The sequence below is a fragment of the Triturus cristatus genome, chromosome 3_1 (genome assembly GCF_964204655.1).
Source record: "Triturus cristatus chromosome 3_1, aTriCri1.1, whole genome shotgun sequence".
Classification (NCBI taxonomy): Eukaryota; Metazoa; Chordata; class Amphibia; order Caudata; family Salamandridae; genus Triturus; species Triturus cristatus.
In genome coordinates this window covers 33,388,390-33,405,262 of record NC_140583.1, presented here as the reverse complement: position 1 = coordinate 33,405,262, position 16,873 = coordinate 33,388,390, and the positions used below count along the sequence as shown (strand labels likewise).

Here is a 16,873-nt window from a genome sequence, read left to right as displayed (position 1 = left end):
CCAAACATGACTCGCTAAAGGAATCTATCACAGAAGACTAAATATCAGACGCCAACCACCAGTTAGCGGCGGGTAAGTCTCCAGGCACTGATGGCTGGCCTTCGGAGTTTTACTCTACTTCTTCTATTGTGATTCTGAGTTGTCAGTTACTTGTGCCCCAGTAACTGAATGTTTATAAGGACGCTTATGAAAGAGAACTCCCATCATCCTTGCGAGAAGCACTATTAGTAATACTGCCTAAACCAGGTAGGGATCCGCTGCAGATGGCATCATATCGACCCCTGTCTTTACTTAATGCAGACTATAAAATATTTGGGAAAGTGCTGGCCCATAGGCTACTAGAAACAACATCCCTTAGGATACATGGGGTTAAAACAGCTTTGTCCCAGGGAGGAGTACCCGGCTGGGCCCGTGCAGAGACTGACACCCCCCCTGGTTAGCACCCTTGGCTTTCGAAAAGGCATTTGACACCTAAGGGTGGCAGTATCTACTGGATGTGATGGGTAAATCTGGCATTGGGCCCAAATATTTGCGTTCGGTGCCTATATTATACACTTACCCGCAGGCAAGAGTAAGAACAGGTCGAGACATATCCCCACAGTTTGTTATAGAGCGAAGCACCAGGCAGGGCTGCCCCCGGTCGCCTATACTATTTGCATTTGATATGGAGCCCTTAGCATGCAAACTGCGAAAACGGGTGCTGGACTGGGGTATCTATGCAGATAGACCGTGGGATATAATCTCGCTATATGCGGACAATGCACTGGTCTACCTCCGAGGGGGAAGGCACTGTACTTCAGGATCTGATGGCGCTTCTGGATGCCCACGGTCAGGCCTCGGGCCTTCAGGTTAACTGGACCAAGTCAGTAGTTTTTTCCATGAAAGCGATCCCACTGGATCAGAGACAGGTCATGCCTCGAACCCCGCTGGAATGGGCATTCGACACCTTCAAGTATATGGGCATACAGATTTATCACTACAGTGCTGACGTCATAGATGGGAACCTGGATAAGGCAGTATCCAGAGCGCGAGCAGCGCTGCCATTCTGGCGTGGTCTTCCCCTGTCCCCTATGGGCAGAGTGGCCATTGCTAAAATTCTTCTTCTCCAGAGGCTTCTTTACTTTTTTACTGCTCTCCAACACAGGCTGCCTCAGAGCATATTTAAAGGACTGGAGGTACTTCTGGTGTCACTTATATGGGGAGGCTCTAGGTCTAAAGTGGCACGCTGTAAACTGTGCCTACCACTCACAGACGGGGCACTGGAGGCACCAAACTACGAGCACTACTATGCTGCCGCACAGCTCCAGTGGCCAATGAGATGGCTAGCGAGTGCCCAGGTGACAGAGATGTCCAGTTGGTCAATGCCCTTAAGACGTACAGCCATAACAGAATGGCTATCGGGTTCACCACTCCGATACAAAAGAAGCAGGGCAACCTGCTAATGACAGCAGCCAGACGTACCTGGATACGATATGTGATGCCTAAGAGCCAAGCAGCACCATATGCACCTGTGCTGCCACTCGAGATTCTACTGGGTTTATTTGCTTGCCATGACTGCCTGGAATTAGAGTCCTGGGCAGAGGTGGGAGTGGATACCTGAGGCGACTTATTTGTGGATGCACAGCTACAGAGCCAGGAAGGGCTGATAGAGGAATGTGGTACCACGCAGGGTACTTTCTTTTTTTTTTATTTTTTTTTTTAAAACCTTTATTTGTGCATAGTAAAAGAACAAATACGGGCCTACAACCATCCGGCCGGCCACAATACGGTTAAGCACTGAGTCAAACATTCCATCCCTTGTGCATTGATGATCAAGCTTAGCTACGATTCAAGAGGTATACACTGGAGAGATCCTTGACACCAGGGGAAGGAGAAGTGAAGGTTAATTTTAAGGTTTTTTTAAAATAATTTTTTCGAGAAAAAAGTCAGTAAAGGATAGAACCAAGGAGATTCGAGTCCGCAAGATGGCTTCATCACACAGGAGAGCAGCAGCATCATTAAAACGACCATAGAAAATCTCAGACAGTGAGGCGGTGCAGTTAGATAACAGGATAGTCACATGAGTAAATACGCACCCCTCCAAAGCCGCCCCCACTCAATCCACCCCACACCCGGACCCCGAATCGAAACGAGTATAGCGCAGAGACATAGAAGAAAAAAAGCCCATAGAACTAAAAAACAGTGGATTACCCCCCCACCCTACACCAATGCGGAGGCTACGGCCTGCCCCCCCCCCCAGCATAGTGCCTGTCGCCCAATGAACCCGAAATATAGACAAGAGAGAAAGTAGGAATAGAATGAAGAAAATAAGGAAACAAAGAAGAAAGAAAGCGGGGAGGAGCCCCACGTAACCTCGGAGCGCCCGGGACCACCGGCCAGCCACGCCTCCACACACTGAAAACCCACTATACCCAAAAGCGATCGTGTGAAGAGAACGTGTCACAGCAATTTAAATGAAGGCAGACAATTCGCGACGAGTGCGCACAACATATGCAAACAGTTCCAGTCCGAGTCTAGTCCAGCCGTGAAACCATGGTGATATAACTCAACCTAGCCCTGGCCCGATCGCGGGCTTAAGATTAGACCAGCCCCCACATGAAGGCCCCGCATCCCGTGCAGACAAAGACAATATGGCCGCTGGGGAGAAGATGGAGAAGTAGAGTCACAAAATGGCCGCCGATCGGCTATTGAGGTCCCCTTGTGCACCATATAAAATCCAGACCTGGCCTGTGCAGTACACGAGTTCCACATAAAAGAAGCCGTAGGCCACCGTGAACGATTCCTCGAGGACGTCAGGTGTCGCTCAGCTGGATACTCTTGCGGGCGCGGTGGGGCAGGCAACAACAAGGCAGGCAGCGATGAACGGGGAGACAAAGTATCCGCAATTGAGCAGGAGAGCGATTGATCCTGGATGCCGGGAAAGCCAGTTGCAGACACCAGCGTAGCACGGTTATACACAGTCATTGCGGCCCCGCAAGAGGACAGAAGCACAGGCAGACCCATGTCTTGTTGATAACAAACGGGGCGCTCACGACCCGCAGCCGACAGTATGGAGTCGAACCGCTCACTCAGTGTTTGCAAGCCAGCACACAATTGCAGACGAAAGTCCCGCAGGGCAGCCAGAACGGAGCCGCATGTCAGCGGAAGCTGCGCCCCCACATCGGCAGCAATCCGGGACGGCACTGTGGAGCTAGAGGCTGGTAGAGGGAGGGCGAGGCGGGTAGCGGGCGAGACCGGAGCATCACCCCCCAGCAGCAGGCAGGCAATCAACGCCATGTTTTACCGCTGAACGGTGCAGTGGCCTGGGGGGGGTCGTTACAAGGAGGCAATTCCCATCAGGTCTGCGCCGCAACAGGTGAAAGCCAACAGTCGCTTCCCCTCCCTCGAGCTCTCTTTGCCGCCGACTAGGCGATAGAAGAAGGGGGTCTGCAGCCTCCCACAGCGCGGTCCACAGAGCGGGCCAGAAGACCCGCCACACCGGGGCTTACCCTATAGCTCCAGCCCGTCAGGTGCAGGGTGCAGGAGGTGTCCGGGCGTCTCTCCCCCGGCTCATCTGGCGACAGTCCGTGGCGTGAGGCGGGATCGGGACCGCGGGGCTCAGGTTTGCGCCAGCGGGTACGGTGACTGCGGAGCTTCCAGGGGGCCGGCCAAGGCCACAATAGAGCAGGGGTCCAGTGCGAAGAACAAAGGCACCAAGAACTCCGGCATCCGGGCGGGCTAAGACTCCGGGAAAGCAGCGGCGCGGTCAGCGCGTCGTCGCACACGGTGCACCTCGAAAATCGGCGAGGATAGGAATCAGGATGATAGTCCGAGGCCAAGGGCCGACGGAGCCGGGCGCTCAAGCGTCTGCTCCGGTCGCCATCTTGGCTCCTCCCCCCACGCAGGGTACTTTCATGCTTTATGCGGTACTAACGCGGCAATTCCACCAAAATCGGGGAACACTGAGACAGAACCACACACATCACAGGTGCTGCAGACTTTGCTTACACATAGGAAGGGCAGACATGCAGTGACAGCGATATATAGCTCCCTTAGGCCTGGTCCTAGTCCCCTACTGGCAATGCTCCGCGCATATTGGGATTCTGAGTTGTCAGCCACCATGAGTGATAAGCAGTGGGCGCAGTGTAGTGAATATGCTACTTACCAGTATGCATCTGTTCTTGGCATGTAGGGCTGCTGACATTCATATCTGTGCATAGATCGCCGCCTAGTGTTGGGTCCGGATGTTTGCACGTTGTTGTCCTGGAAGAGTCTTCGAAGTATCCTGAGATAGGTGACTCCTCCCCTGGACCACAGTGCGCATGGGCATCCTCTCCATCCTCAGATTGTTTTTCGCCATTGTGGCAGTGATGGAGTAGATACAGAAAGTGATGACCATGCTATACAGTAATTCTGAGAGCTGCAGCTGCTACAGGCGCCGGGGAGGAGGGTGGGCGATATGAATGTCAGCAGCCCTACATGCCAAGAACAGATGCATACTGGTAAGTAGCATATTCAGTTCGAGGCATGTGGGCTGCTGAATTCATATCTGTGCATAGAATACATAGCAGTACCTCCTATTAGCGGCGGCCACCAGTGCCAGCTGCAGCGGTCTGAAAAAGAGTTTTGAGAACAGCCTGTCCAACAGCTGCCTGCTGTTTTGAGTGGACATCTACACAGTAGTGTTTTGTAAATGTATGTATAGTGGACCATGTGGCTGCTCTACATATTTCCTGTAAAGGAATGTTTCCCAGGAAAGCCATGGACGCCCCTAACTTACGTGTTGAATGGGCTCGTGGGGGAATGGTTAATGTGCGTTTAGCCTTTTGATAGCAAATTTGAATACATTTAACGATCCATCTGACTATGCCTGCTTTGGAAATGGCGTTGCGCTTGTGTTGTGGTGAAAAGGCAACGAAAAGTTGTTTTGTCTTCCTAAAGACTTTAGTTCTGTCTATATAGTACATGAGGGCTCTTTTTACATCTAGTGTATGGAGCATTCTCTCTGCTACATTTTGTGGATTTTGAAAGAAAACGGGCAGTTCGATAGTTTGATTCATGTGGAACTGCGATATTACTTTAGGCATGAATTTGGGGTTGGTACGTAGTACGACCCTGTTTGTGTGAACCTGTATGAATGGCTCTTGAATGGTTAGTGCCTGGAGTTCACTAACTCTTCTTAACGAAGTGATTGCCACTAGGAAAGCTACTTTCCAGGTGAGGAATTGAATCTCACATGAGTGGAGAGGTTCGAAGGGTGGACCCATCAGTCGGGTGAGGACCAAGTTGAGGTTCCACACCGGTGCTGTTGGGTGTCTTGGGGGAATTACTCGTTTAAGTCCCTCCAAGAAAGCTTTGATGGCAGGCACTCTGAACAAAGAGAGTGCTGCCTGTTCTGGAGATAGGCTGCTATTGCGGTCAAATGGATACGTATCGAGGTGTATGCCAGATTGCATCGGTATAGGTGTAAGAGTTAACAGATTATGTTTTGAATGGATGCATCTAGCGGGTTAATTTCATTGTTGTTGCAGTAAATGACAAACCTCTTCCATTTAGCTGCATAGCAAGCTCTGGTAGTGGGTCTCCTGGCCTCCTTGATGGTCTCCATACAGTCAGGTGGCAGGTTTAGGTAGCCAAACTCTAAGACTTCAGGAGCCAGATTGCCAGGTTCAGCTGTTGCGGATCTGGGTGCTGAATTTCGCCATGGTTCTGCGTTAAGAGTGCAGGTTTGATCCGCAGCCTTTGATGCGGCACCACGGAAAGTTCTAGAAAAGTGGTGTACCATGGCTGGCGCGCCCATGTGGGAGCAACTAGGATGAGTGTCAGTGAGTGCTGTCGCAGTTTGCGTGCCACCAGCGGTATCAATGGCGCTGGGGGAAAAGCGTACGCAAATCTGCAGGACCAGTTCATCCATATCGCATTGCCCTGCGACTGTGGATGTGGGAACCTGGCGGCAAAGCTTTGGCATTTTGCGTTTTCGTGTGTGGCGAACAGGTCTATCTCTGGATGACCCCACTGTTGGAAGTACGGTTGGAGTACTGACGGATGTAGCTCCCACTCGTGCATCTGGTGGCTGTGTCTGCTGAGCAGATCCGCCATCTGGTTGTCCTTGCCGGGGAGGTGTTCCGCCATGAGGAATATGTTCCTCTGAATGGCCCACTTCCACATGCTCTGAGCCAGATGAGACAACTGTGGAGAGTGTGTTCCTCCCTGCTTCTGTATGTAGTACATGGCAGTCATGTTGTCCGTCCGGATCAACACGACTTTGTCGCACAAGTGTACTTTGAATGCCTTCATTGCCAGGAAGATTGCCATCAGTTCTAGAAGGGTGATGTGCATCTTCTTTTGTTGTATTGTCCATAGTCCCTGCACTGTGTAATTGAGTACATGAGCTCCCCATCCCTGGAGAGACGCGTCCGCCGTCAGTATTATTTGTGGAACAGGCTCTTGGAACGGTCGGCCCTTGCAAAGGTTTTGTGGATTCCACCAATGCAGAGAGTTGTATGCCCGGCCGCTCACCAACACTAGGTCTTTTAATTGCCCTTGAGCCTGATTCCATTGACGTGCCAAGCACTCCTGAAGCGGGCGCATATGTAGTCTCGCGTGTGGGACTATGGAAATGCAGGAGGCCATCATGCCTATCAACTGCATGAACACTCGCGCAGGAAGGGAGTGTTGAGGTTTGAACTTTGAAATCAGCATCTGTATGCTGTTGATCCTCACTAAATTTGGCTGAGCTGTGGCTGTCAGAGTGTCTATGGTCGCACCCAGGTACAGTTGTACGTGTGCGGGTTGGAGATGTGATTTTGGGTAATTTAGTGAGAATCCCAGACTGTGAAGAAGGTGAATGGTGAGGGACATGTGGCTGGCACATTGCTGGGCTGACTTTGCCTGAACAAGCCAGTCGTCCAGGTAAGGGTAGACGTGAATGTGTTGTCTCCGTAGATGTGCAGCCACTGTAGCTAGGCACTTGGTGAAAACTCTGGGTGCTGTTGTCACACCGAAGGGGAGGACTTTGAATTGGTAGTGCTGCCCCTGAATAGTGAACCTGAGATATTTCCTGTGTGACGGGTGTATGGGGATGTGGAAGTACGCATCTTTGAGGTCTAGTGTGGCTAGGAAGTCTCTCTGGCTGAGCAGCGGGAGAACCTGCTGTAGGGTGAGCATATGGAAATGATCTGAGAGAATGTAGTGGTTGAGGGGTCTCAGGTCTAGTATAGGTCTGAGTGACCCGTCCTTCTTTGGTATTAAGAAGTACAGAGAGTACACCCCTGTCCCCTGCTGGTGGACGGGCACGACCTCTATTGCACCTTTTTACAGCATACTTAGCACTTCCTGCTGCAATAATGCTAAGTGCTCCGAGGACATAGGACGGTGCTTTGGCGGTATTGTGGGTGGAGTGGAGGTTAATTCGAGACAGTAACCGTGCTGGATAACATCCCTGACTCACCTGTCCGTGGTGATGGTATTCCACGTGGACAGGAGCCGCTAGAGTCTCCCCCCGACAGGTGTTATGTGGTGGGGGGGAAGGGAGAGGGCGTCACTGTTTGTTCTTGGATGAGGACCTGGTGTTGCCGTAACCGCGTCCTCTCCCCTTGGTGCTGGAGCCACGATATCCACCTCTGTTGTTTTTATCGTAGGTACTCTGTGTGCCCCCTTTATTGTATATTTGCTGTGACCCCTGTCCTCTAGCCGCTCCCCTATTCCCGGGGCGATGAAAGGAGCCACTACGAAATGTCTGCGTTTGCAGAGCCCCCATTGACTTTGCAGTGTCAGTGTCCTTTTTGATCTTTTCTAAGGTGGTGTCATCTTCTGGTCCGAATAAGTAGTCGGGGTTGACAGGCTGATTTAGGATGTTATTTTGAATCTCAGGTTTGAATCCGGAGATTCTTAACCAAGCGTGTCGGCGTAACATGACGCTGGTGTTTATCGCCCTCGCAGCTGTGTCGGCAGCATCTAGTGCACACTTAATGGATGCGTTTGTAAGAAGTTGTCCCTCTCTGATGAGGAGCTCCGCTGCCTCTTTGTACTCGTCTGGTAGATGTTGGAGTAGTGACTCTAGCGTGTCATAGTGTGAACGATCGTAGCGAGCCAGGAGTGCCTGTGTATTGGCAATGCGCCAGATGTTTGCTGCTTGGGCTGCAATTCTCTTGCCGGAGGTCTCCAGCACCTTGGACTCTTTGTCTGGGGGAGGAGCATCACCAGTTGTTTGCGAGTGCGCTCGTTTGCGAGCGTTAGCAACCACCATGGAGTCCAGAGGTAACTGACCTCTAATGTACATAGGGTCCCCGGGCGCAGGTTTGTATTTTTTTTCAATCCTGGGGTTTATCACCCGTGCTCTGGTTGTTTCCTTGAAAATGTCCTTTGCTGGCTTGAGAACACCTTTTAACATGGGCAGAGTCTTGACAGTCCTCTCTGAGGAGGCGAAAGTGTCCACCAAGAAGTCGTCCTCAACTGTGTCAGAGTGGAGTTGCACTCCATGATTGGCTGCAGCACGTTCTATGAGGGCATTGAAGGCAGCAGTGTCCTCAGTGGGAGATGTTTTTGCGCCGTAAAGCTGCGTGTCCTGGGTATCTGTTGTGGCACCCGGGTCTGCAGGGTCATCCCAAGCTTGATCTGGGTCCTGCTGCTCCTCAGGATCTACATCCCTGGGGTAGGTGGCATCATCACCCATGTAATCCTCCATTGCGTCCGTGTCGGAGGGCGTCGGAGAAAAGGACTGGGGATCTGGATAGGAGGTGTGCAGGCGTTCGTATAGAACCGGTTCCGATTCTGCTGGCAGTTTCTGCTTTAGAGGGATTCTGTAAGAGTCCAAAGCCTGGTCTGGCGTGACCTTCCGTTTTCGGAGCATGAGTCTGCCGGTGTCGGCGTCGATGAATTGGGACGGTGAAGGCCCAGTAGGAGAGTGTCCAGTAGATGGGGACCTTGTCTGGGTGACACGTGTTCGGATCTCGAACATTTTTGGCGCTGTGGACGGCGACAAACCAAAAGTGATGTTGGTTGGTGCCGAAGGTGCTTTTGGAGCCTTTTTCGGGTCGGGGCCCGACGTGGACTGGAGGGCTGCCTGTTCCCTGATGCGTTGCAATGACGCTGCAACTTGTCGCACCGAGAACGCCGAAGGTTCTTTGGTGCCGAGTGGTTCTGTAGAGGTAGGCGTGGACTTCTTCGGAGCCACAGGGTCATCGAGTCGAGGAGAGGTACTAGCGGTCGACGGCGTCGATGACTGGACCCTAGTCGCTGCCTTCGAACTGGACTTCGATGGAGCGGCCATTTTAACCTTGGTGGTCGGGGCCGATTGCTTCGGTGCCGGGGGCCGAGGCGCTTTTGTGGTACCGATGGCCTTCTTTTTCGGGTTGGTGCCGATATCCGCTGCAGCGAGTTCGGCGCCGAAATCCCTTTTTGCGCGTTCGGAGCCGATGGTTTTGGCTGGCGTCGAAGGAGTGGAGGTCTTCGAGCCGACCACTGCCAGTTTCACTTTCGGTTTCTGTTGAACCGGTGCGACGATTTGTTTCGGTTTCGTTGAAGGGAAACCAGTCTTTTTCGGTAATAATGGCTCTTGCTGAATGTTCGAGGCCGGGCCAGAAGGCGGGGCCGAAGAACTGCGGGATTGATCTCGGGTAAGGCCCGAAGGCGATCCCTCGACCGGAGCCGTAGACTGACGCAGTTTGATAGCCTCCGTTTGGACGGGTAGGCCCTGCTCTTCACCAGAGCTATCTTCTTTGGCCCCAAAGGCCTCATCGTAGTCTCCTACCTCATCGTCGGCTTCTTCCCTGTGAAAAAGCGCTTCATCTGCGTCTTCCGATCGGGAATCGTGTTCGGAAGCGGGGCTGGAGTTCATGTCTTCCACGCTTTCAACATCTTCGTCCTCGGTGCTGAAGATGTTGGTCGGGGCCGGTGCCGATTGCTGCGCTTCTAATCTCGCTGCCCGTCGATTCCGGAGAGTCTTCTTGGATCGGAATCGGGCACAGGCCATACATTTCGATTCGTCGTGATCCGGCGAGAGGCATTTGTTGCACACCGGGTGGACGTCGATATGTGGATATTTGGCGTGGCAAACAGGACACCGTTTAAAGGGGGTCCTCGATTCCATCGTCGATGTAACGTCGATGGTCGGATTAAACGGATCCGAAAAAACTTGAATAAGTTTGCTAAACTAAGCAAGTAAGCTGTCGCTACCGAGCGGGAACAGTACCGACGAAAACTAAAGGCCTTTTGGCCTTAAACTAAATTTTCCTAACTTGAGCTAAGATAAGCACATCCGAACCCAATGGCGGAAAAAAACAATCTGAGGATGGAGAGGATGCCCATGCGCACTGTGGTCCAGGGGAGGAGTCACCTATCTCAGGATACTTCGAAGACTCTTCCAGGACAACAACGTGCAAACATCCGGACCCAACACTAGGCGGCGATCTATGCACAGATATGAATTCAGCAGCCCACATGCCTCGAACATGGTATTTCAAAATTATATCCACGAATGCTAGACTGAAATATACGCAGTTTAATTATTTACACCATACTTACTTACCACCACACAGACTGGCCCGCATGTACACCACATCTGTCGACATATGCCCTCGCTGCTCAGGATCAGATGCAAAGTTCCTCCACATGGTCTGGGCATGCCATTGCCTTGGGGCCTACTGGAACGAGAACGCGGCAACACTAGGGGAAGCAACCAACACTGCAATTCCTGTGCAAGGCCTACAATTCCTACTTGGCATCACCAAGCGTACTGCAGCGCGGAAATACCTCAATAAATTCCTTGACCTAGCTTTGGCATTAGCAAAGCAGAGAATAGCTATGTCCTGGAAATCGAGTGCAGCTCCCAGCACACACATTTGGCTACTGGATCTCCGCAAGGCATTGGTGGCGCAAACACTGAATGCACCTCGAGATCCCCATACAGACCAACTCCATGCAATGGCAGGAATACTTGACGTTTGTGGAGGGCAAATTGAATACACCTAGTTCCTCACAGGGATGAGATGGTTTCCTATATCGGGCATTAGCAATAACATGCTAACATATAGCGAGCAGCGTACGAGTTGGGCAACTCTCCAGGCATGACCTGGCTTAATTGGACAAGACCTCCAGCTTTCGCAAGAACGTGACGGCACGATGCGGGCAACATCCCCCCTGTCTCTCCCATCCTCTTCACTGTTCCCGCTATCCTTAAAAAGTACACACATAAGCAGTCACCCTACCTCATATATGACCCGAATCACATGGTACATATAGGTTAGTTGAGATCATATAGTTTGTGTTCATTGTGAATTGGCTGATGTGAGAATATAGAGATAGAAAAAAAGTTCGCTGGTTTATTTGCTGATTTCCAAGTGAACAGTAGACATGTATAAAAGGTTAGATATGGTTTTCTTTTCTTTTACGTCACTAACATGCAGCGCAGTCTCGTTCCCCACCAAGCGCCAAATGTGTAAATGTCACTGTACTGTTTTGTATAATAAAGCTGGTTGATTGTATTATGCATAACCTGTGAAAAACTAATAAAGAAGATTTAAAAAAATAAAAAAGTAAGGAAAGGTCCCCCTGCATGGCTCAGCATTCAGCAGTGTCTTGTGTTCCACTCACAACAAAGAATAAAGTGATGGAAGGAAAGCCTAAATAAATCTCTGCCACAAGCCATTTGTTTGGGGCTGCATTCCAGTGCATTATTTTTTAGCCACATGTATCTCTGGACAGAGACCAGCCATATACAAATCAGCTTTGGTGCTGCTTCCATATAATTAGACCAGCTCAGGTAGGGAAGGCCCCCTCTACATGTGAGCACAAGCACTCACTGGGTCTGTAAGTTGTCTGTGAGGTATAGGTGGAATCCAGGAGCACAGTGATCATGGAACCCACGTCTGAGAATGCTCAGTGCAGTTAGGGTGCGCACTGCAACAAAGAACAAAATGATGGAAGAAATGCTTGAATCAATCTCAGCCATCAGCTATCGCACAGGTCCCCGTCTATCTTTAGTTGTCCCCCACGCCTCTCTAGACAGAAGCCTGTAATATGTAAACCAGTCTTGGTCATCCCCCAGAAGGAAAAGTTCAGTCACAGTTTCAGTGATTTCTCATGGCATTTCACTCAGGGGTTTATAAAGCGCGCTACTCACTTGAGAGGGTCTCAAGATGCCTTTGACCAGGTTTTGCACAGCAGTGAAAGAAGAAAGTCTAGCTGAGTTTTGGGGCTTGTGTCCTCGGAAGACTGCTTTCATATCATGTTGCGAAGAAGCCTGAAGCACTGCATGCTGCTTGAAATGCTGCAGAGAAGATCTTTGATGGAAGGAGCCGCTTGCCTAACTGGAAAGGAGGCACTGGAGATACTGCTACAGGGGAGCGCAGCCTAGAAGAGGAATCCACAGCCCAGTGTCTCAGAGAGGTTGGGCTGTGTAATAGGGAATAGACAACCATATCAATTAGCACTCTGTGGAGTCCAAAGGAATCTCGGTGAGCCCCCTTTGTCGTGGACTCTTCATGTGTCGAGCATTCCTAGGGATGCCTTCTTGTCTTAAGTAGTCCTGGAGGGGTAGCCAGGTTGAAGAAAACGTAAACCCACAGCCTGTATTTACACCGATGCATCAGACTCATAACCATGTGCACTGAATCCATACTCGAGTGCTTGTGTCTTGCTTGCGCATTATTTAACTGTTGATGATGAAAGACAAGATAGTTCCTCCAAGCACGAAGTGTCTACTGGGCTAGGGGTCCTATTGCGAGACAGTAGACTGCAAGTTTAGTCCCTGCTCCAATTCGGGTCATCTCAAACACTGAGTTACCTGAAACCACACTCTTCGCACCGAGGAACAACATAACCAAGAGTCAGCTCTTCGACTGTTTGAGGATTTCTTTTGGAGTGGGGTAGGAGGTGGGTCGGGGTTGTTCTGGCCCCAGCTCTGACGGCAATCCCCTCCCGTCTGCCACTCTCTCTCCTGGAAAGGTTTGGGTGCTGTGTCAACTTAAAGTGCATGCAACAGCCAAGCATGCATAGGCATTGGGGGGGGGGGGGCCCACCAGAGGTCCCAGAAAGCCACAGCTGGATTGCAGCAGCAGGGGTGTTTCAAATAGTCAGAGCGAGACTTGCTATGGAGGTAACCCCAAAGGAACAACTCAGAGTTGTAAAGCCATCTCTGGTCCATTGAACTCACATTATGAGCCTGCAAATATGGCTGCTTTTAATCCTTCATGTTTAATATCACCAAAAACTCATCCTAATGTGTAGCCATGCTGTGTCTAAAATGAAAATGTTTCAGCCTTTGTCTGGGCATTGATTTATCAAACGTTACAAACATACTGAGTTGTGAGTCTCTAGTTTGAGTACGTGCTGGATCGCTCGGCCTCGCCATCTTGCGGATCAAGTCACTAAGGGGTGCACTTCATGCTCAATTTTAGGTCGAAAAGTAAGGAGTCCCCCGTTCAAGAGCCATGCAACATGTGGCTCCCCTGTGCTCCCTAAACCCAGTCCTAACCCCAGACAAAGAATGAACATCCTAAGTGCAATTAAGACAGTTAGCTGACAATCAGAAGCAGTGCTCACCATTCGGAGCATTAGTACTGCCTAGTGTTTAGTCAACAATCGATTCATGAACATTGAACATTCGAATTCCCATCAGGACCCACTGATAGCTCTGTCTTGGTTGAAGTAGATTTAAACAATCGGATTTCTATAGTCTGGCTTGGCTTCTTAAAAACAAGTTCGGTTTGACCCATTTCTCTAGTAAGAATGCACGTGCTCTCAAATCCATAAACAAAACTAGCCTCACGCGGAATAATCCACGAAAGCTCTCATTGTTCTCAATAAACCTCAACCGCTTTGAAATAAAAAGTCGCTTAGTGCAAATTGCATCAAAATGTAAAGCAAAACAAAACTCCTAATGGCCAACACATGTATGATGTTTCTATAGTGCCAAGTCAGTGTTCTGGTGTCAATTATAAAACGTTCGGCCTAAAGCTTGATGGTTTATGATGTCACTAAAAATCGCTTGAACTTGTCCGCGTGTGGACCTTGAACAAGGAGTTGAAGCAGAGCACAGAAGAGAAGTGATCCTGCCTCATGTGCAACAAGTTACTGCTAAATCTGGGACCTTTGCTTACCTTCTAGGTGGTCGTGTGTCACCAAACCCAGGGAGACCATGAAAGCCAGTTTCTGAAAAGAGAATAAAAAAACATTCTGATAAGGAATGATCAATGGAGCACAACAGATAAACACTAGTGATGGTCTACTACGCCATAATTAAGATGCAAATTGTCTACTACACCATAACTAAGATGTGAAGGAATACCTGCCAAGCACCACCATTAGCGTGGGCAGCGGAGTGGAAAAAGAAGGCAGGAGCTGGCCAGAAAAAGGCTGTTGTGACTGATCACTGGAGTAACTTATTTAATACCAACATACCAGCCAAGGCAGCTTTGAGCATTAGTGGCTGCAACTGGAAGAATTAATTGTTAAATAGCAACTTCAGCTCTCCCTCAGGACACACACCGGTTTGTGTGGGGAAACAGCGTTTACAACGCTGTCATTGCATCGCACTACCATTACAATGCGCTTGTTACAACCGTTTGCTGACATAACTGACCAATCACCCCAAATAGTCTACACTTCCTTCCAGCTACACACAGTGTGAATAACTTCGAGAGAAGTGGAGTAGGGCTGCTTTTTATACCCCCGGGCATGTACCTTGAACTGGTAACAAATGTCGTCTAATTACGAAGTCCCAGATGCATTTTTAATGGTGATGCTGGTGTTTTCCTGCTGGAAGCAGATGCTTGAGGGTGTCACAAAACTGATGGTATGGTTTGAGAAATGGGACTCCTGCTAACACACGTTCGCTTTAGTGATCACAAGGAAACTGCAGCAGTACAACGATGATGGGCTGCACAACAGCCCTTGTAGCAAGATCATGGAGACAAACGAAGCCTGCCATGTCACAACTCGTGCATTATGTGCCCCTTCCAGGTACATTTTCACATCTCTCTTTTGCCATTCACTCATGCAGGGCCCCAAAAAAATACATATTCAACTGGGACAACCTAGTACCTGGGCACCAGAGCAGTCAGGGAACCTACACTCCAGTTGTATTAATTGGAGTTGTTTAACACGGGTGTCCTGGGGCTGCAGTACTACTAAATGGCAAACTAAGTACTTCTTTCCAGTACTCTATCATCTCAGGGTACTAAGGCTGAGCAATCTAAGGCTTAGTCAAAGAGGCAAGCTGGGGAAGACCGCTTCGAAGAAGAATGTCAAATCAGTGCTAAAAAAGGACTTTGATACAGCAAAGGAAACTATACAGCTGGGATACACAGTAAAAAACAGAAGTCTCTATGACCTTTGGGCCAGAATTCTGACCTCATGCAACATTACAGCGCCTAGACGCACAGCGCGAAGCAGTTAACATCGGAACATACAGGCCATGCTGCTCAGGGCGACTTTTCAAACCTAGGGCAACGGTATCGAGACTTGCAGCGACTTATCTTCAGCCTTTGATATGAAGGACATCTCCCCGTCCACCCACTGTCCCACACACACTGCCCAGCCTTCCTGGGAAAGGACACCAGTGTGGAGGTATCAGGGTTCCAGTAAGGGGTACCTGGTAGCAGTTACTAGTCCACTAGTCTAGTAACCACTGGTATGGATGTAAGAGGGTGGTGGCTGGTCAAGGTGCCCGTACCCTCGTATGACACAAAAAAGGGGGGGCGCATGTATCTCAGAGCCCGTTGGTCGCAGTCTAGAGTTTCCAATAGCAAGCGCCCCCCCCCAGGACGGCGCTGCTGGCTGGTGCTGGACAAACAAGGGCAATGCGGGGCACTGCCAGTTCTGGAGCAGGATCAAATGTTCAAAGGGCATGCGTTTCACCAAGGCCACAGCGCAGTGGAGGGCCACAGAAGGAGACGTTTCACCTTCAATGACAGGAAGGGGCCTCCAGATCTCCTTGTTGGTGTTCTCCATGTTTTATTGAACAGCTGCCCTGAGTCACCTTTAGCTTCACAGCTGTCACTCTTCCACAGACCCCTTCAACACGTTTGTTTCGTAGACAGCTTATTTGGTGCTGGGATGCTGCAAAGTCCTTTTCCTGGTGAGCTAAAAGTCAGCTTTTTCGTCAGCCCGCCAAATTCGTTTCTAGGCGCAAATGAGTCACAGTAACACAATTCTTTCCAGCCCAGACCCTAGTGCCCGGTTTGGCAGGAAGAACGGCAGTGCAAGAGGATTCCACTCCTCGACCAGTGAAACACGAGCAGCCCACTGGCTTCATGGACAGTCGGATCCACTCACAGGCCTGCTGCTGTCCAACTCCTGGGGCCCATCCGGTCCTGGGAACAACAGTGATTGATGCTTGGGATAGCGCCTTCTATACTCCTCCCACCTCTTGGAACCTGTTGGCGCTGTCACAAGTGAGGAATGTTAACTCCAAGCAAGGGTGGCCTGGTCACAGGAGCATGACCCTCGCCAGGGGAGGGGAGGGCCTCTCGAATAGAGGGAAAGTGATCTAAACACAGATAATAGCTGGTTACTTTCCCCAACCCACCAAGCTTCTGCAAGGACTAGGGATGGGCACTGGGGAGTTGAAACGCCCACCAGACTTAATTGCAGCTCGGTGCACATTAAACACCACGGCTCACCAATTCATCCTCACCCAGTAAACCCTCATTGTCAACACACGTCTCATGCAAGAAATGAACCCAGGTAAAGGAGACTGCCCAGAGTTTACCAGCAGGGAGGCAACTGCTTCCCAGGGGTACAGGTATCCCTGACTCAAGATGTATGCTGCCACCACGGTCAGTCTACCACAGCCTGGGTAAGTGGGCAGTAGCCACTCTGGAATTAGAAGTGCACTTTGCGGGCTCCTGGATCTCACAGCCAATCTCTAGTACCAAAACTTATGTAAACAGAG

General features: G+C 50.3%; 1 protein-coding gene across 6 annotated transcripts in view; it reads right to left on the bottom strand.

Annotated features, from left to right (window-relative positions):
* Positions 1-16,873, bottom strand: part of PHF21A (PHD finger protein 21A) — a 737,785-nt gene that overhangs the window by 213,682 nt on the left and 507,230 nt on the right. For all 6 annotated transcript variants that reach the window (XM_085646699.1, XM_085646701.1, XM_085646696.1 and 3 more), the window contains one exon: positions 14,079-14,130. In XM_085646699.1, coding sequence (XP_085502825.1) covers positions 14,079-14,130 — 52 coding nt within the window. The remainder of the gene's footprint in view (positions 1-14,078; positions 14,131-16,873) is intronic.